General features: G+C 41.5%; 1 protein-coding gene across 9 annotated transcripts in view; it reads left to right on the forward strand.

Moving 5' to 3' along the window:
* Window positions 1-19,126, forward strand: part of map7d2a (MAP7 domain containing 2a) — a 23,777-nt gene extending 4,651 nt beyond the window's left edge. For 2 of the 9 annotated variants that reach the window (XM_061751172.1, XM_061751176.1), the window contains exons 2-17: window positions 232-321; window positions 407-496; window positions 579-656; window positions 1,981-2,144; window positions 3,230-3,326; window positions 10,969-11,058; window positions 12,352-12,458; window positions 12,550-12,671; window positions 12,784-13,046; window positions 13,110-13,251; window positions 13,332-13,488; window positions 14,122-14,226; window positions 14,309-14,359; window positions 14,568-14,598; window positions 16,112-16,649; window positions 17,405-19,120. In XM_061751172.1, coding sequence (XP_061607156.1) covers window positions 232-321; window positions 407-496; window positions 579-656; window positions 1,981-2,144; window positions 3,230-3,326; window positions 10,969-11,058; window positions 12,352-12,458; window positions 12,550-12,671; window positions 12,784-13,046; window positions 13,110-13,251; window positions 13,332-13,488; window positions 14,122-14,226; window positions 14,309-14,359; window positions 14,568-14,598; window positions 16,112-16,649; window positions 17,405-17,663 — 2,384 coding nt within the window. In that variant the 3' untranslated portion in view covers window positions 17,664-19,120. Of the gene's footprint in view, window positions 1-231; window positions 322-406; window positions 497-578; window positions 657-1,980; window positions 2,145-3,229; window positions 3,327-10,968; window positions 11,059-12,351; window positions 12,459-12,549; window positions 12,672-12,783; window positions 13,047-13,109; window positions 13,252-13,331; window positions 13,489-14,121; window positions 14,227-14,308; window positions 14,360-14,567; window positions 14,599-16,111; window positions 16,650-16,730; window positions 17,362-17,404 lie in introns of those variants that run through there. The other 7 variants (XM_061751177.1, XM_061751178.1, XM_061751173.1 and 4 more) reach the window with 6 other exon arrangements.
* The last annotated feature ends 1,996 nt before the right edge of the window (window positions 19,127-21,122 follow it).

The following is a 21,122-nucleotide window of genomic DNA, read 5'->3' on the forward strand; positions in this document are numbered from 1 at the left end:
ATAATGATTGTGTCAGCAGAATTATGGATTGTATCTAAATTGTGTAGTAAAAGAAGAATTGTGGATTCATTTCTTGTCCTGGATCTTGATAGATTGTATACTGCAGGTGTACCCAATGAAGTGTCTGGCAAAAGTAACAGTTTATGAATTTCCCCCCAACGCAATTGCTGAAGCCCCATCAAGACAAGCTTGATGTTTATATCAACGTACTATTTGCTTTCTGCACTACAGTTGTTAAGATGGCGCCTCCAACTGTCCCGCATGCCGACAAGGGAAGTGGAACAAACAGTCACAACTCCCCTGCCAGAACTAAAAAAACAAGTGAGTAATCCAAATCAACACTGCAGCTGTTGAGTCAAAACCAAATGTCGCATCTCTCCTTCCATGTTGGTGATTATAACTCCAGCCAACACAGACAAGAAGCTTCTCTTAAATGGACATGCGTCGCCTTCACACTTGGTGGCGAACATTAGCACCAACCATGTTGGCAAACCAAGTAAATGTCACTTAAGTGTCACATTTTCCATTTGTCTGTAATTAGCCTGCATTGATTTTCCTTTGATGTCTCTATCAATCAGTTGTGGAGGGTGTCTTGAAGACAGATGACAGGATGCGTTTAGCCAAAGAGAGACGGGAGGAGAGGGAAAAAACCCTTGGTAAGTGAGCTTTTGTTAAAAATCACGACATTTAAACTTTTCTGTATTGTTTCAGTTTATCTGAAATGGCTTTAGGTTTCCGATTGTGACAATTCCCTTTGCCTTAAATTCTGCTATCTTAATGCTAACAACAATCAGAAACGCCATAGAGGCGCTAACGAATAGCACTGGTGTTGCAGTGTTAAAAACCTTTAACCAATGGATATTTAAACAGAAACGGTGGGGCAGCAAATGTAGACAGATAATATAATAATACTCATAGGCATATTTTCTTGGTCCTCTGCTGGTTCCGTGTACTGTATGTCTGTCTTATACTGCCCCCAGGTGGCCAAGGCACACACACTCGAAGCGGCAGCATAATGTTCATTTAATTCATCCATCCATCCATTTTCTGAACTGCTTATCCTCACTAGGGTTTTGCATTCTATTTAATTGCATTGTTAATGTGTTTTTTTAAAAGTGTAATATAGAGTGAATGAGAGCTGAGAGATGCTGTCCCTAAGAGATGAAAGATTGTATTACTAAAAAAATGCACCAAAAGTCTCACGCTGATGTGTATGTCACATAACACTACATATACATACAGCCAAGTTTTTGACTCAGTGATACATACAAAATTTTTTTAAATACATACTGAATATATATCGCAAACAACCCTTTGTCTTTATTAAGGGTGCTACGTGAATTTGGAATTATTATTAATAATTGAATAATTAAGGCCTTTAGAAATAAACTTGACTTAGTCGTTAGTTGAGCAATTCCTGTACCTTACGTTGAACAGTTTACAGTGATTTAATTTCCACCACAGCCAATAGCGATCGATGCAGACGTTTCTCGTCATCATCTTGAAAGGTTTACCACCCTGCTTTCTCTGGCATCAACCAAACAAGGAGCTTCGCTTACCTGTTGGACCGCTACTGGAATCTTACATAATGCTGCTGTTCACTGTTAAAACGGTTGGCTATAAACTGGTGACCAACGCTAGTTACTAATCCACTAACATGCGCCTTAGAACAGGCATTTGGGTGGCATCTTCGGTTGTGTTACAGAAAGAGCACAGAAAATGTTGAAAGGTATGAATAGGTCACTTTTTCAGCGAATAGTTGTTAGTTACGTTTTACAGAACATTTCTGGAGTAGGTGAGTTCGCGACTGGTGAATCTGCAGGGATTTACTTTAGTTTGTGGTTGGTGTCCAGAACTCTGCAAAAGGTGCTGAGAAGCAAAGGCCACAATTAACCTAGTTTGGGAAACCCTTCCAATCTTTATTTATTTATCTTGTTTTTTTTTTTAAACCAGTAACACATTGGGATTTGTCTCTTTTAGCGGCACGGGAACAGCTGATCAAGGAGAAGGAGCGCCGATCTCAGCTGCAGTATGAGCGCACAGTGGAGGAGCGTTGGAAGCGGCTGGAGGAGCAGAGGCACAAGGAGGAACTGCGCAGAGCTGCGGTGGAGGAGAAGCGAAGACTGCAGCTGGAGGAGGAAAAGGTCAGACGAATCCAGTCTTCAACCCAAAAATTCACATCAGAATCATCAGAATCATAATCATCTTTATTTTGCCAAGTATTTTAAAAAAACACAAGGAATTTGTCTCCGGTAGTTGGAGCCGCTCTAGTACGACAACAGACAGTCAATTGACGGAGAACACTTTTGAGACATAAAGACATTGAGAAAAACAGTCACTGAGCAATAAAGGGTTGCTAGTTATCTGGTAATTCCGGTACAATTATTTATGTATTTTTTTTTTTTTTGACAATTGTGCAAAAAGATGCTTAGTCCTCCAGCACTTAGAGCAATTTGAATGACTAATATTGCAATAGTCCGGTGCAATGACCATTGTGCAAAGGGCGCAGAGACTTCAAGGAGTGTATGCAGTTTAAAGTGACTAGTAGTGAGATAACCTGGGACAGTGTCGATTGTGCAAATGTTGCAGATATTCCTCAGTCAGTGTGCAAGTGGTGCAGATGTTACTCTGGCATGAGTGGCCAGTATTGGTCAACAAAAGATATGCGAATAGTGCAGCGTGGCGAGACTACTACAGTAAGTGCACGAGTAATGTATAATTGGCCCAACAGAAATGTGACAATGAACTCAAGTCAAAAACGTCGCACAGTTCCAGAGATCTATTGAAGATCTGTGTGAAGCCTTGAGCGAGCTGTTCCGCACAGACTTCAAGGCAGGATGGAGACACATGGTCTGGGCCTGCCGCTTTGTTAATCTTTTGTTGTTTGAAGATGCATCTCACATCCTGTTCGTGGATGGTTAATGCAGAAGTCAAGAGGTGTGATTCTGGTGGGTGTGGGGTGTGAAAGTGTCCTTTTCAAAACTGTAGTAGAAGGTATTCAAGTCGTTGGCTGGTGTACTATTGTTCTCAGCTTGGGGAGATCATTGCCTGTAATTGGTCAGCGATTGTAATGCATGCCAGACTGATTTAGTCGGTAGCAATATTTTCATGCAATATTGATTTTAAAATGCCAGGGGTCAAATTGACCTCAAAGCCAAGTTACCAATTTGAACATTACGATGAAAAAAACAGTGATAGGATGACAAAATAACTCCCATGATGCATTCAGGAGCGGCTGGAGGCCCTGATGAGACGCTCTCTGGTGCGCAGCCTCAACCTGGAGAACAGACAAAAACGCTGGAGCAGAGGTTTCACTATTGGAGCAGGTAAGAATGTATTAGTCTTCACAGGTTGTGGGAATAGCATTTATCTTAAACAGGAGGAAATTGGTGATTTGAAACAGCAGCAGACTGGATGTATTACAGTATATGCATTAAAAATGTGTCACCTTATCAAATCAGAACCAATACAACTGCAGGATAAAAAAATCTGGACTAGAATGGCATTCAACAGAGCACAGATCTCCGCCAAGGTCAAAATATCCTAATTTCCATCTGAACTTATTATTTTATTAGCATTACGTGCCAGATGTAATTGTTCCCCTCCAGTCCTTTTGGGATGGGAATTGATAATTGATTCCTATTAGTGCTTATGAATGTGATTCCTTTTCAAATTTCTTATCTATTCTCATTGGGTGAGGGAATGAAATAATACAAATGGGTTTGTTTGCTGTAACTGTTTGATGTCTAAGAATTTGGACAAAAGATACAGCATATCCATCCATCCATCCATCCATCCATCCATTTTCTGAGCCGCTTCTCCTCACTAGGGTCGTGGGCGTGCTGGAGCCTATCCAGCTATCATCGGCGGGCAGAAGGCGGGGTACACCCTGAATTGGTTGCCAGCCAATCGCAGGGCACATATAAACAAACAACCATTTGCACTCACATTCACAGCTTCGGGCAATTTAGAGTTGTCAATTACAATTGACAATGCAGCCCTATGGGGGGCACAAGTCAGTGCAAACTGTAGGCCGGTCCCAAGCCCGGATAAATGCAGAGGGTTGCGTCAGGAAGGGCATCCGGCTTAAAACCTTGCCAAACAAATATGAGCGTTCATCCAAAGAATTCCATACCGGATCGGTCGTGGCCCGGGTTAACAACGTCCGCCACCGGCGCCGTCAACCTGCAGGGCGCTGTTGGAAATTCAGCTACTGTGGGTCGAAGTCGAAGTCAAAGAAGAAGAAGAGGTGGAAAGCGGGTTCTTCGGCAGAAAGAGAAGAGGAAAACACAGAGCCTAGAACTGAATGTGGGGACTTTGAATGTTGGGACTATGACAGGAAAATCTCGGGAGTTGGTTGACATGATGATTAGGAGAAAGGTTGATATATTGTGTGTCCAGGAGACCAGGTGGAAAGGCAGTAAGGCTAGATGTTTAGGGGGAGGGTTTAAATTATTTTACCATGGTGTAGATGGGAAGAGAAATGGAGTCGGGGTTATTTTAAAAGAAGAGTTGGCTAAGAATGTCTTGGAGGTGAAAAGAGTATCAGATCGAGTGATGAGGCTGAAATTTGAAATTGAGGGTGTTATGTGTAATGTGATTAGTGGCTATGCCCCACAGGTAGGATGTGACCTAGAGGTGAAAGAGAAATTCTGGAAGGAGCTAGATGATGTAGTTCTGAGCATCCCAGACAGAGAGAGAGTCGTAATTGGTGCAGATTGTAATGGACATGTTGGTGAAGGTAATAAGGGTGATGAAGAAGTGATGGGTAAGTACAGTATCCAGGAAAGGAACTTGGAGGGACAGATGGTGGTAGACTTTGCAACAAGGATGCAAATGGCTGTAGTGAACACTTTTTTCCAGAAGAGGCACGAACATAGGGTGACCTACAAGAGCGGAGGTAGAAGCACACAGGTGGATTACATCTTGTGCAGACGATGTAATCTGAAGGAGGTTACCAACTGTAAGGTAGTGGTAGGGGAGAGTGTGGCTAGACAGCATAGGATGGTGGTGTGTAAGATGACTCTGGTGGTGGGGAGGAAAATTAGGAAGACAAAGGCAGAGAAGAGAACCATGTGGTGGAAGCTGAGACTGCAAGTGTTGTGCAGCTTTTCGGGAAGAGGTGATACAGGCTCTCGGTGGACGGGAAGAGCTTCCAGAAGACTGGACCACTGCAGCCAAGGTGATCAGAGAAGCAGGCAGGAGAGTACTTGGTGTATCTTCTGGCAGGAAAGGAGAGAAGGAGACTTGGTGGTGGAACCTCACAGTACAGGAAATCATACAAGGAAAACGGTTAGCTAAGAAGAAGTGGGACACTGAGAGGACCGAGGAGAGGCGAAAGGAATACATTGAGATGCGACACAGGGCAAAGGTAGAGGTGGCAAAGGCAAAACAAGAGGCATATGATGACATGTACGCCAGGTTGGACACTAAAGAAGGAGAAAAGGATCTATACAGGCTGGCCAGACAGAGGGATAGAGATGGGAAGGATGTGCAGCAGGTTAGGGTGATTAAGGATAGAGATGGAAATATGTTGACTGGTGCCAGCAGTGTGCTAGGTAGATGGAAAGAATACTTCGAGGAGTTGATGAATGAGGAAAATGATAGAGAAGGGAGAGTAGAAAAGGCAAGTGTGGTGGACCAGGAAGTGGCAATGATTAGTAAGGGGGAAGTTAGAAAGGCATTAAAGAGAATGAAAAATGGAAAGGCAGTTGGTCCTGATGACATTCCTGTGGAGGTATGGAAGCATCTAGGAGAGGTGGCTGTGGAGTTTTTGACCAGCTTGTTCAATAGAATTCTAGTGCGTGAGAAGATGCCTGAGGAATGGAGGAAAAGTGTACTGGTGCCCATTTTTAAGAACAAAGGTGATGTGCAGAGCTGTGGCAACTATAGAGGAATAAAGTTGATGAGCCACACAATGAAGTTATGGGAAAGAGTAGTGGAGGCTAGACTCAGGACAGAAGTGAGTATTTGCGAGCAACAGTATGGTTTCATGCCTAGAAAGAGTACCACAGATGCATTATTTGCCTTGAGGATGTTGATGGAAAAGTACAGAGAAGGTCAGAAGGAGCTACATTGTGTCTTTGTAGATCTAGAGAAAGCCTATGACAGAGTACCCAGAGAGGAACTGTGGTACTGCATGCGGAAGTCTGGAGTGGCAGAGAAGTATGTTAGAATAATACAGGACATGTACGAGGGCAGCAGAACAGCGGTGAGGTGTGCTGTCGGTGTGACAGAAGAATTTAAGGTGGACGTGGGACTGCATCAGGGATCAGCCCTGAGCCCCTTCCTTTTTGCAGTGGTGATGGATAGGCTGACAGATGAGGTTAGACTGGAATCCCCGTGGACCATGATGTTTGCAGATGACATTGTGATCTGCAGTGAAAGCAGGGAGCAGCTGGAGGAACAGTTAGAAAGATGGAGGCATGCACTGGAAAGAAGAGGAATGAAGATTAGCCGAAGTAAAACAGAATATATGTGCATGAATGAGAGGGGTGGTGGGGGAAGAATGAGGCTACAGGGAGAAGAGATGGCAAGGGTAGAGGACTTTAAATACTTGGGGTCAACCGTCCAGAGCAATGGTGAGTGTGGTCAGGAAGTGAAGAAACGGGTCCAAGCAGGTTGGAACGGGTGGAGGAAGGTGTCAGGTGTGTTATGTGACAGAAGAGTCTCTGCTAGGATGAAGGGCAAAGTTTATAAAACAGTGGTGAGGCCAGCCATGATGTATGGATTAGAGACAGTGGCACTGAAGAGAAAACAGGAAGCAGAGCTGGAGGTGGCGGAAATGAAGATGTTGAGGTTCGCTCTCGGAGTGACCAGGTTGGATAAAATTAGAAATGAGCTCATCAGAGGGACAGCCAAGGTTCGATGTTTTGGAGACAAAGTTAGAGAGAGCAGACTTCAATGGTTTGGACACGTCCAGAGGAGAGAGAGTGAGTATATTGGTAGAAGGATGATGAGGATGGAGCTGCCAGGCAAGAGAGCTAGAGGAAGACCAAAGAGAAGGTTGATGGATGTCGTGAGGGAAGACATGATGGCAGTTGGTGTTCGAGAGGAGGATGCAGGAGATAGGCTCTCATGGAAAAGGATGACGCGCTGTGGCGACCCCTAACGGGACAAGCCGAAAGGAAAAGAAGAAGAAAGAAGAAGAATTACCCTACCATTTTTTTGGGGGGGGATGTGGGAGGAAACCGGAGTGCCCGGAGAAAACCCACGGAGGCACGGGGAGAATATGCAAACTCCACATATCCAGTATGCACTCATAATCTGTAATGTCTATTTAAAAAAATAATAATAATAAGTAGCCGACTTCTCAAAGTATGTCGAGACTTGAAAGCCTACAGTTAGTGAAGGCTAAATACATTTTTAATTGCTATTTGTACTGTAACTATTAACCTACTCATTTTAAAACATCCATCCATCCATCCATTTTCTGAGCCGCTTCTCCTCACTAGGGTCGCGGGTGTGCTGGAACCTATCCCAGCTGTCATCGGGCAGGAGGCGGGGTACACCCTGAACTGGTTGCCAGCCAATCGCAGGGCACATAGGAACAAACAACCATTCGCACTCACAGTCATGCCTACGGGCAATTTAGAGTCTCCAATTCATGCATGTTTTTGGGATGTGGGAGGAAACCGGAGTACCCGGAGAAAACCCACGCAGGCACGGGGAGAATATGCAAACTCCACATATCCAGTATGCACTCATAATCTGTAATGTCTATTTAAAAAAATAATAATAATAAGTAGCCGACTTCTCAAAGTATGTCGAGACTTGAAAGCCTACAGTTAGTGAAGGCTAAATACATTTTTAATTGCTATTTGTACTGTAACTATTAACCTACTCATTTTAAAACATGTTTTTAGTTATTATTGATGCTCAAAAATCTATGGTATAATTACCCTAGCACATAATAAAGCATCTTGCCATGCATTAGTCTAAATTTTACATTTAATAAAATGTCTCTTCCAGAAAGAGTGGCAGAAAGTGGATCAGCTACTTTATTATCCTCTGCTGTAGGTACAGACTTGAGAGGAGGTGAGCTGCAGACCCTAGGTCTGCACAGTAATATTAAGTAAAATAATAATAATACTAATAATAATAAAGGTAAGGAAATTATGATAGTTGTGTTGTAGTCTACTTTGGGCATCATTAATAATCCAATACTGTGAGCTCAAACTTAAAACACAATTCACAAACCATAGTAAAACAACTTCAGGATAGACTACAGCAGTGTTTCCCAAGGCACATATTTTACATGAGAAAAGAAAATCATGGTTTACCACCAAACTAAAATGTCACAAGTTTATGTTGTCTCTTCTGCCATCTAATGGAAGAACAATCAATTAATTGTTCTGCCCATCACTATACGTCATACTGTAGACCACAGGTGTCAAACTCAAGGCCCGGATCATTTAATGTGGCCCGCAAGAGCAAATCAGGTGTGTGGACTTTATGTATCTTGCTAAAATACCAAAACTGCAAATTGTCTTCACTTTTAATAACATTGAAAGCATTTTTTGTTACCAATCCCCCTTTTAAAATACATGGATTAATAGTAGAACAAGCAATGTTTTACTGGCTTCTGATTTCAAAACAAGTTATCCATCAATTTGTAGTGTATCTGGAATAATATGAGGTCATCATATATTTATATGGGTTGACAGACGTAATGGCCCTCCGAGGGAAACCATAACAACAATGTGGCCCTTGACAAAAATGAGTTTGACACCGCTGGTGTAGACAGTTGAACAAATTTGTAGTAAATAAATCATTTTTGGCGGCACGGTGGACGACTGGTTAGAGCGTCTGCCTCACAGTTCTGAGGAGCAGGGTTCAATCCCCGGCCCCGCCTGTGTGGAGTTTGCATGTTCTCCCCATGCCTGCATGGGTTTTCTCCGGGCACTGCGGTTTCCTCCCACATCCCAAAAGCATGCACGGTAGGTTGATCGACAACTCTAAATTGCCCGTAGCTGTGAATGTGAATGCGAATGGTTGTTTGTTTCTATGTGCCCTGCGATTGGCTGGCAACCAGTTCAGGGTGTACCCCGCCTCCTGCCCGATGATAGCTGGGATAGGCTCCAGCACGCCCGTGACCCTAGTGAGGAGAAGCGGCTCAGAAAATGGATGGATGGATGGATAAATCATTTTCATGCCAATTGAGTGAAATTTAATACTTTGCTGCAAAAGGAGAATGGTTAAGTAAAATCAGTTGAGATCAAGAGCATTATGTAATCTTGAGATGTTTTTTTTTGTTTGTTTGTTTTTTGTATTTTTATTGTATTACCGCAGATGCTTAAATGTAATTGAGCGCAGAGAAGCAATGCTATGCAGTTTATGTAGAAAGTGAGGTGAACCACCTCTTCACGTTAGTATTTTCTCAACTGTGTGTTTCATTGAAAAGAAAAGAAAAAAAGCTCCCATGAATAGATCCACTAAAATCTAAGGAGCCACATACATGACATAGGGCCTTTTTTTTTTTTTATGGCCATAATATAGATTTAACATGCACGCAAAATGCTAATTTGTGACCACAAATTTGATATAGTGTGAACACAAAAATGTAATTTGTGTGTTAAATTCTCATGAACAACTTTGACATCTGGGTAAGCAAATGACACACACTTTTGCTGGAAACTGTTCTTAAAGGAAAGTGTCATTTAGTAGTCTGATCTCGTCAATAGCCTGTAATGCACAGTTTTTTTTTTTCCAAATGTCTTTGTAGCTTATTCCCAGTCTAAAAGAAAAAATCTTACCACAGTATTTCTGTCCATTGTCTTTAGCCCTGGCCTCGCTTACCATTTCCAGAGAAGGAGCTCTCGATTTCCTTACCCAACTGTCCAGTAAGGAGCTACAAATTTGTATTGGGTGGACACAAATTAGCATTTTGTGCAGATGTTGTAGTTATATTGTTTCCACGATTAAAAAAAAAAAAGGTTCATGTGCCCCCTTTTAACTTTGAGCACCTCCCCTTCCAAAGGACTCTGCAAAACCCTTCTGCCAGGATATCAACTCTTTTAATCGACCAGGTATAGATTTTTTTTCACTGGATGAGCTTCCTAACCCTTTGGCTACTAACATTTGGGAATATTTAAAGGACTGCATTTGAATTCAACTTGATGCAAAACAATTTCATACATTAAAACTAATAATTGTTCTACGTTGTATTAAAAAACAAAAACATTTGAACTGGTTTTGCAAAATACTTTCCGCATGAGTATAAAAACCCACTTTTTACAAACTGCCACTTCCAGAGAGAGTCAAGGAAGCCTCCCTAGAGGCACATCCGAGAAAGGTGAGCATCAGCGTGGCCTCGCCAGGGGCAATCAAGTGAAACATGTGCTTTAGTGTAATCTTGTATATGGAATAACATCTTATCCAAACATGACATCTCGTAATGCACAGTTGGGTTTCTGTTTTGAAAGGATGTAGCTTGTAGTGGTGTAAATAAAGCAGCATATTAAAAGAATCATGTTAAAAAATACAGATTATTATTATCTTTGTAAAGGCTGAATTTTTCATACAGCTCTTACAGTATATTGGATCTAATTAGATGGGATTTGAAGTACCTAACCTGCCTGGTAATTTTAGGTGTTCTAGATTTTTAGTCAGAGCCTTTCTCTTGGTCTGATCATTGTTGACAGCCTGGCTTCTCAAAGGAAGGATGCATGAATAGAAATGAGTGCTCCTCGATTCCCTCAAAGACAAGATGGTGTGACATATCTGTACTGGCATCTTTATAGCACCAAAATACAAAAAAGGTTTAATGCAAAACAAAGTGCACCGCTGTTTGTGCACGCACAACCTTTTACAGCTTCAAATTATAATGTATGTTATCTATAAAATGTTTTGGGATGTTGACCAAAATGTCCTTGCAGGTATGTAAACTCACATCTGGGTCTCTAAGGCTGAATAAGCCTCAAAAGAAATGTTCATAATGCTCTGCTCTGCTCCACCTGCTGACTTTAGGTGACACTGAGAATGCATCGTTCTCTGTCTCTGCTGCCTCCACCCTTTCCCATGGCCTTGCCTCCCCTCTTCCTGCTGTCAGCGAATCTGGTAATGTTTGGCTCTCCCCAGCCCCCTGTACTTCCAAATGTATATCCCCGTGAGACAGTTATTATTTTAGATCCAAATTCATTTGCCTTTGGGTGGGATTTGAATGCACCATGAACAAAGCCAAACCACTGTTATGTCTGCATGTTGTGTGTGTTTTTAGTTCTGAATCAAACCTATGTGAATGGAATTTCCAAAGTACTTTTAGTCATTAGGCCCAGACTGAGATTCAGTACAGCTGTAGGAAAATCTGCCTTTGTAAAGATAAAAATGAAAAGACCATTTTTATGCAGTTCTTGTATGGGGTAAGATTAGATTGTACCTAATGTTGTAACGATTTATTTAATTTTTTCCCCCCCCAGTACTTTGTAGTGTGGTGCGAGACTGATTAGACCATAATGCAGGAGAAAAAAGGTCAAAATCATTTTGGTTTGAATTTTTTTTCAAACTTGGTAGAACAAAACAGGAAATTGAAAACAAATATAGCCAGATTTGCTCTTAAGAGCGGCTAAGACTTGGAATGCTGGATTTGAATAAACAATTCCCCCTTGGATTTATCATACCAGAATAAATAACTTCATAAATCACAAACAGGAAATCAGACTACATGAAAATTGTTGTATTACTACCGTTTCTAGTGTGTTAAGATTTCCTAGAATCAGCTACCTAAATGACTCTTAATGAGTAGATGATTATTTTTGCATTTTGGAGATTAATTGCACATGACCTAGAACATAAATGCACATACAAAAATAGAAATAGTCACCCACTGCCATGGCTGCACTTTTTAGAGATTACACTTCACAGATGGTGACAGATGGAACGAGAGGTCATGTGGGACAGCAAGAAAACAGTTTGTAGTTTTGTTGTACTGTGTGTGCTAAGGATGATGGTGCAGTGTGAGTTTCCATGTTATGACGTGTCAGTGATATATTGTACAATGTTGGTTTTACATTCATGTGTTTCAATTATGCTGCGTACTGTACACACGTCACTCCAACTATGTTTGACAGCAGGATGGATCTGTCATCCTACTTGCTCAGTCAGCGTAATTGTGCAAAATCTGTCAAATTTAACATGGATGCTGTATAAATTTGTACCACAATATCACAATGTCTGGTGACTTTGCTTCTGCAAGGGGCTGTAAAAAATGATTCTGTAAGCTTCACACACTTTGCAGACAAGTTGCCCCCTGCTGCTCCTGAACTGATACCCATCTGCTGTCATTTGATTTTATAAGCATCCTGTTTGTCGTCATGCAGCGATTTTATAAGCATCCTGTTTGTCGTCATGCAGCGCCCTGCAGCCCTCGGAGGTCACCTTTGTGCAGCTCACGGAGCCCCGCTGACCCCCTCAGAAGTGGACTCCTGGAAGGCTCTCAGTCCACTCCCAACACCCCCAAGGTTAGGCAGGACACATGCTGTTGTTGACGACCGCTACATTTGACCTCTGTGAGAACAAACAAGTTAGAGGCTCGCTCTCTGCTGCTTACAGAAAAAGCATCTCCAAAACGAGAGAAGAACTGCCTCTCCAGGTGGTGCATTGACAAATACAAACAGAAGATCTGAATCTCCTGCTAATATCACCAAACAGCTGACATCATCGACTACCTCCAAGTGAGCTTATTTGTCTGGGGATGAAATGCCAAGGGATATAAAAAGCCAAGTGTTAGTTTGTGCAAAACTGCTTTTATTTTTCCATGATTTTGTCGAATGTGTATGAGTGCAGGCTGGCTTCTAAGACGCGCATGCAGTCGCCCAACAACATCCACGAGTACCACCACTCCCCCACTAGACCTCGGCTATCCAATGATAAGAAAGCACACACCAAGGGTGACGCAGTGGGAAACAATAACCGCCATATCCACAATACAGCTGACGTATATCAAGCCAAATCATCTGAAGTCATCAAAGGTGATGTCTCTGAGAATAAAGAGGACTCTTTTAGGAGGAAAACAGAGCATATCACTCAAAATGGAGAGAAGAATAGAGGCAGGTGTCTCATAACATTAACAAACATATGATTTGGTTACTTACCCTTTATGTGTCCAACAGAATCATCGCCATGCACATCCACAGGGAAGGTAGCAGCCGGGATAACCAATGCAGAGGATGCTAGCAGGCTGCTAGCGGAGCGTAGACGTCAGGCTCGGGCGCAGAAAGAACTAGAGGACAAAAAACGAGAGGAAGAAAAAAGGTGAACAAATTTGTTTGATTAAAGGTAGCATGGATTGACTTTTAAAGGTGAATAAAGTTCATGATGTGCCCTGCTGTCAGGCTTAAGGAAGATCAGCTGACCAGACAGCATGCACAGGAGCAATGTCAGCAGGAGGGCAAGGAGTCTGGGAAAAAAGGCACAGATTCGAACACAGCAATGCAAAAAGAACACAAACGACAACAGGATGCGCAGGAGAAGGAGCTAATGGGCAGAGAGGTAAGAGATTATTATACTTGATGGATGGCTGCTGTTCAAATGGACCTTATTCACTCCAGCGTTTGATTTTTAGTTATTTTGTTTTAGTAACGTAAAGAGTCTTGTAATGCAGACTTGTTTGCATCTGTCTTTGTAAATGAGTTTGCAGACGCATCGCCTGAACTCGAGTGTCACGTCAAAATCTCAACGGCTTGTTTACAGACACATTTTCTAACTTTACTTTCACACTTGATGGGTGGGCAGGCACTCCAAATAACCAAAGATTTATATACAAGCAATTTAAATTTTCCACAATAAGTCCCCTCGTTTTCATACCTTTTTTTTGTTCGGAAGAGCCCCTTCGATGAGGTGTAACATGATGAGGTTGTGTCTTCTTATTATTCATTAAGACCAAAAGTTGTAATATTAACCAGTTTTGAAAATAATTCTATATACAGTACATCTAAGCTATTATTATTATGCATTGTTGCTCTCTAAATACTGTCGGCTGTGCTGTGTGGGAGATTTCTCATGAATGGGATAATCATCTAAAAAACATGCCTGATAAATACAATATTTTAATACAAATTTATCAGCATGCTCATTGTGCATAGTTTGCTCTGTCCTAAAGCCTTTTGCTCCATATCTTTAAAGCGAGAAAAGGCTAATGTTCAAACAAATGAGGAAATGCAGCGTCAGCGTCAAGACCGAGAACAGCAGACACAACATCTAGATGAGGAAAGGCAGCTGAGAAAGAAGGTTATTCCAAACAAAGAAACACTTTTTTTTTTACCACGCTTAATTTGAGAAAGCTCATTAACACGTTGATGCCTTTTTGCAGAGAATTGACGAGATCATGAAGAGAACGAGGAAAGGGGAAACTGACGTGAAGGTACTGTAAGAGACTTCCTCTCATACAGTCGCCCCGCTGCCTTCAAACACGTGCTGATGTCACAATGTTATTTTTCTTCCCCCCCCCAACTTTAATTTATTTTACTTTCTGTTGATTGTGTATTTATTAAATTCTATGATGATACTTTGGTTTTGCGTCCTATTTGTCACAAACCTTGATTTCGTCATTTTATGCACTGAATCTGAAGGACGAACAGGTGGAGACCAGGTCACCACCAGGTTAGTAGCCTACTGTACTGTATTTGATTTAGTTACCGTTTAGTTACGTTTGTCTGCTTCTCCTGCATACGTCACGTCACCTCTTTCGTACGCCTTGTAGCTGCATGCATGGCAGATATCTATTGCTATGAGCTGGCTCTTTAAAAAAAAAAAAAAACATAAAGGAAGTTTTGTTTTCCACTTAGAAGGATTATCAGTGATTTTTTTTAGAAAACTGGTGGGGTGGTGCATGGGCCAAGAAAAAAAATATTCAAAAAACATTGCAATTTTTTAATTTATTATTATTCTTTTTTCATTTTTAATTATTCAAAAGTGAATGATGCATGAATCTTATTGACAAAATGCAAACATGGATTAGGTGAGTATCTACAAAGGTAGGAAATTTGGTGCTGATCCAAATCAGGTTTGTTTGGCGAAGGTGGAAGTGCCATTCTGTGCATTATTTTTAATTTTCCTGTTTATTTAATCTGAAACGTATGCTTCGGCTAAGATTTGTGGCTAAACTTTGTTGTCTACATAATCAGTTGTGTCACTGTTCAAATATTAGCTCACACACATTTAAATCCTATGGCGAGGTGAGAAGTAATGGGGTACTGTATATCCTGGAATATGTCATTTAATGGAACAGCACCGTAGGAGCTGGCTATAAATGAATGTCTTTGAAATTATCTTTATAGCTTTGCCACAGCTCTACGGAGACAGATTACAAATCCATTTTAAGTGAAAGATTTCTTCAAAATTTGTTAGACTATAGAGAAGAATTATTAACAACCCTGCCAAAGTTTAGGTAGTCTTATTTGAATGGAAACTTAAAAGTTGTGAAAAATCAAGCCATTGACACTGCTCCCAAATGTATTGGGTGTGTCTGCTTAATGTGACCACGCCCCTTACAAAAATGCATGCTACTTCGCCAAGCAACTTTATCACGCCTAGACATCCCTACATGTTTGAGCAGCGAAATATATAAGTTTAAAGCCTTCGGTGGCTGGAATGTATCCGTCATATCGTTGCGGAGCTTCCCATGCCGAGACAAGAGGCGCTAACTATCAGGCTTCTCGGGCCCTCTTAGCTGGCGGACGGGCAGCAGGCTTGCCACCTTGCAGTAGGTATTTAAATAATGACACCAAGCTGTTCCGTAAATTGTTGCATCTAGATGCATGTTCGGGGTGCAGGCATAGCTAGCTAGCTAACTGGACGCAGCAGTGGTATAAATGGCCCTAATAATAATGATACAATTATTTTGTAGAGCGCTTTTAAAGAGTACTCAAAGGTGCTTAAATAGTACTAACTCACAATTACACTGGATAACCACTTATGTGAACGAAGGCGCTCAAGTTTTTACATTGTCGGGGAGGAGCGACTCATGTCAGATCCCCGAGTGCATCACTGAGTGCTGTTTTCCCCATACTAAAAAAAATGAAAACTGAGAGGGTGAAAAACAGATGGAAATTTTCCATCCGCAAATCTGTTCAAATGAAATGAAGCCCATTGTGATGTTTGTTATTCTCCACAGGGGAGGTAAAGAACGGTGAAACTAAAGCTCAGGAAGATTTTAAATGGTGTAGAGAGCAGGTCTCAAGCCAGGGTGACAGGGGCAGGAAGAAAAAAGCAGCACAGATGGACTGTCAGAAGCATGTTGAAAACAATACTCAACAAGTGATACCAGCTCACAGTGTTCCGGACAATAGGCTGGACACCAGAAAAATGATAGACACGGACAAGATAACCAAGGATGGTGTGGATGATCCCCAACTACATGACAGGGAAATGCAGGTGAATGCAAATAAGCCCAGAATCAATTTTAAAGACATGGACCCATTCAAAGAAGAACCAACCAATGAGATAAATGGAGTGGTCAGGAGGGCAGAAAGTTTCCCAATGAGAGATCATGTGACCGCTGAGGTAAGTAAACAGAAAGCGGCATCCTTGTCAGGCGGAAATGAAGAACGTGTGACACCCCTGCCTTTGAGACCGCGACCACCACGCGCCATTCATCTGGAGCCACTGGAGGTGAAGCGGTCCTGTGATGAGGTGCAGTCCATGGACGTCAGGTAAGCCACAGAGGCCTTCTAAATAAAATCAAACCTTAAAATTGAACCTAATTGTGCTTTTCAATATCCTCATTCATTCAGGTCGTATTACCATGGCATTGAATCAATCTTAACTGGACTGGATCCGAGCAGGCTTTTTTAGTTCATGCACATAGGCCAGATATTACAGCTGTAGCCTGAGAGTTGGTGTGGCTACCCAAGTACTTATCCTCTTAAATTGAGGCATGCCGCAACCAAGAATGGTACTGTTTTGAGATTGAAAATGACAGTTGTTAAAATACATTGGACAGGCCTCTCCTTGCCAACAACAGTTGTTTGAGAAACATTCTCCAAACAGAGGAGAATGCTTGAGACACTACTATCCCCCACATGCAATGCTGTCCTTTCATCCCTTCTGAAGAGATTAAATAATTAAGCCTCCAATGTCGGGTGCCTTCACAACGTTTTTAAAAACTGAATGGAATATTAACTAGGGTGATTCCATCCAAACAACTGCCGATGACAGGCAGAGGCCTTTACATTATATATATATTTTTTTATGCATTCCAATGAAGTGATTCCATTCATGGTTGGGGCGTGCCCCTAACTTTCTGCACCAACACTCAAGCTTGAGCTGTCCCATCTACACTACGTGCATTATCTAATGAAGGCTGCTCAGATGAGTCGAAACGTCTTCCAAGACAACCAGAACACTACAGTTGCATCGATTCAATGCCCTGAGAATCAAACCTAATCCTTTTGCTGTTATATTCCAGCCCAGCTTCAAAGGAGGAATTGATTTCCATCCCAGAATTCTCGCCAGTTAATGAAATACAGCAATCCGGCATAAGCAACACCCGGGCCCTTCAGGACCTGATGGACCTGACAGGCAGCGTCACGTGCTCCAATAGGACCGCTGAAGATAACGTCGGCGACTGCAACAAAAACCTGATCCAGGGGGTCGTCAGCCCCATTTCAGACTCCAAGCTTATCGGGATATCCTCTCCTTCCTCAAATCAACTTAATATCCATTAGTGAATCAAGTTTTTCTCCCTTACACAAACTAGACCTCACATTATAAATAAACATATATATCAATACATTAATGGGAAGAGAGCCATATAAACTGACAGCTACTAGTAAAACTACACCTTGCAGTATTACAACATTCTAATCACGTATAGCAGATGTAGGCGATAGTGAGGGAGAGTCGGGGAGGGGCTGTGATTGACTGGCAACCAATCCAGGGTGTACTCTGCCTTTTGCCTGAACCCAGCAGGGATAAGCAGTATAGACAAAATATGGAATGGGGATGGGCATTTGACTAAAGTTCCTTCGATTTCATTATGGAGAGAATTAACATTCAATGAATTGGTTATTTTTGAAACTCCCATTATAAGCCAGTGTAATATTGAACATAACATTGCTGTTATAGCAGAGGTTTTCATGGATATTACGCAAAATATTGTTACTACTGTAGCTATCGTTATGTTACGCAAACCGAAACAACTACCTCTGCTGCTTGTAGTAGTAGTTCACTACATTTTGCTTTTATTTTTATTAAGCACAATTATTCAACAATTAATTCCACAACAAGTTCAATTTCGACCATATTCTTAATTATAAATTAGTTGATTATAATACCGATCCCTCATAGTGAAGTGTGTCAAAAACCTTTCAGGCTTTTGAATTTTGAAGAAATGTCCAGCACTATGGACATACAGTCCATAGTGATATATTTTTCTAACTGAGATTGATGAAGACGATGCTGAAGTGTTTGTTTGTTGCAAACTGGAAGGAAACCTGGATTTGCAACTATCCATCCATCCATCCATTTTCTGAGCCGCTTCTCCTCACTAGGGTCGCGGGCGTGCTGGAGCCTATCCCAGCTGTCATCGGGCAGGAGGCGGGGTACACCCTGAATTGGTTGCCAGCCAATCGCAGGGCACAGTTTTTTTTCCCATACTGTGAGGTCAGTGACCATTATGTGCGTGACCTGTAATACCTGAACCACATTTGCAGAGAATCTTGTCCAAACAACAGAGCTTAACAGTAGCTTTCTTGCACATGCATTAGTGTCCATCAACTTCCCACTGTCCCCTGCAAGGGCTTTTTGAATTGTCTTTTATAGATCAGACATTTTAATTTGAGGATTTGCTGCATGTTTTGGATTGATAAACATAGTTGTTCGGAATTGGGTTGATTTATTTTCAGGATTGAATTTAAAGAAAAATATTTGATTTGCACACAAATTTAATTTGAGATAAAATACAAAAACACCATCTTATTCAAAACAAATGAACTTTGTCACTGTCGAGATGTGCATGGTTAGCATGGTAAAAAACGATCATAAACAATAAAATGTTAAGTGGTCAACGTTGTTTTTATCGTTCATAAATACAGTATTTTATGGTGGCCCTGAAGTGCAAAACATAACAGCAAATAACTAAACACAACGGGAAATTAAACACAACAGCAAATAAATAATCACAACAGCAAATAATTAAACACAACAGCAAATAAAACTGTTGGATTTATCTTACCCAACATTATAAAAAATAGACACAAAAGGAATGAAGACACTGGTTTCTTTTTCTCATGAGGAGGGCGTATGGGAGATTGTTCAGATCACAGCCTCTCAACACGTTCTAAACAATCTCTCCCGTCGCTCCTGCATTTATTTGAAAATAGGAGGGTTTTTCCCAGACATAATGTTCTAAACAATAAGACACAACACAAAACATTGGACCAACACCTGTCACGTCCCCGACCACATCCGATCACGTCCTTGGTCCAGGCGCCCTTCCATCGGATGATGCTGAGTCATCTTTTTGAAGGCGAGACATCTAAAATCGTCCATAATACTAATGCAAGCTAAGCAAATAAATGATAACTTCTAGAATATATTTAACATTTCCCTCCTGTTTATCATGTATTTGCACAAATTCTCATATCATCTTACAGTCACTTCATTTCGATTTTTAACTGTAGAATCATTTTTATGAAACAAATACATTTACACTCAGAGTAAACTTGTCATACATGAATGTTGTAGTTTAAACATCGTAATCACCTGGATCAGGAAACAAATCAGGTAAAACAACATCATCATCATCATCATCGTCATTATTATCAACCTCTAATAAAGGATACATCTCCTCCATACGGTTCCATGTGGGTTATGGCTGTGGTGATGAATTTACTGATTAATGCCCGAATGCATGGGATACAACAACATCCACACAATGTCAGAATGGCTGCAAAAACAGCAATTGATATCAATATTGGTGAAATTAGGGTTTTATATTTACCAAAAACGTCCATTCAGCTGTTCCACAAGGAGTGTTGATTGAGGGTCCGTAGACCATCGATGGCTCTGGTCAAGCTGCCATCTGAAGCAGTATTGTTTGTTCTCCAAACATACCGCAAACACCTCCCTCTCTTTCGAGGAGCATGTCGACAGCTATGCGGCCTTGGAACGTCCTTGAGCTGCTCGTGCACAGCTTCCAACCCACTCTGAGTCCAATTTCCTAATCGCTGTACATTGAAGTGGATATAGTTTATCCCATCAACATTTTTATTAATCGTACACCAACAGCATATGAAGTATTCAAATCCTCCTGCAACTTGGTCAGCTAATTTGTATTGATTAGGAACCCCACGAGGAACACCTATGGCGTCGATGTATGTTTTATGTTGGATAATTTTGCCTCTGCCAGGATAAATCTCTTTTTTGTCAAGTATGTCCAAAACACACAAGGAATTTGTCTCCGGTACTTGGAGCCGCTCTAGTACAACAGACAGTCAATTTACAGAACACTTTGGAGACATAAAGACATTGACAAAAAACAATTGTGCAAAAAGATGCAGTCCTCTAGCAGCAGTTTGAATGACTAATATCGCAATAGTCCGGTGCAATGACCGTTGTGCAAAGGGCACTGAGACTTCAAGGAGTGTATGCGGTTTAAAGTGACGAGTAGTGCGATAATCTGGGACAATGGTTGTGCAAATGTTGCAGATGCTCCTCAATCAGTGTGCAAATGGAGCAGATGCTAATCTGGCATGAGTGGCCAGTATATGCAAATAGTGCAGCATGGCGGGACAACTACAGCGAGTGCACGAGTAATACATAATTGGCCCCACAGAAATGTGACAACGAACTCAAGTCAAAAAATTGCCAGCTTGTTGTAATGGAATAATACAATCTTGTGATAATTGTGCCGGAACTATGCGCAACAAAGGCCTGGGACCCATGCAAACAACACAATCTTTTCTCGCTACATTTGCTGCTTGTTCCATCAATAGTAACCAATTGTTATTTTGTCCTGAAACTCCTGTGACAACAAGGAACCAATCATCAGTAGTTATGTTGTTAACCATTAAAATTTGTCCACCTTTCTTTGAAGTTTTCAATGGCATTTTTGGTTTAACACGGTTCCTATAAGGCGGCACGGTGGCCGACTGGTTAGAGCGTCAGCCACACAGTTCTGAGGA

Source organism: Phyllopteryx taeniolatus, chromosome 17 (genome assembly GCF_024500385.1).
Source record: "Phyllopteryx taeniolatus isolate TA_2022b chromosome 17, UOR_Ptae_1.2, whole genome shotgun sequence".
NCBI classification, from domain to species: Eukaryota; Metazoa; Chordata; class Actinopteri; order Syngnathiformes; family Syngnathidae; genus Phyllopteryx; species Phyllopteryx taeniolatus.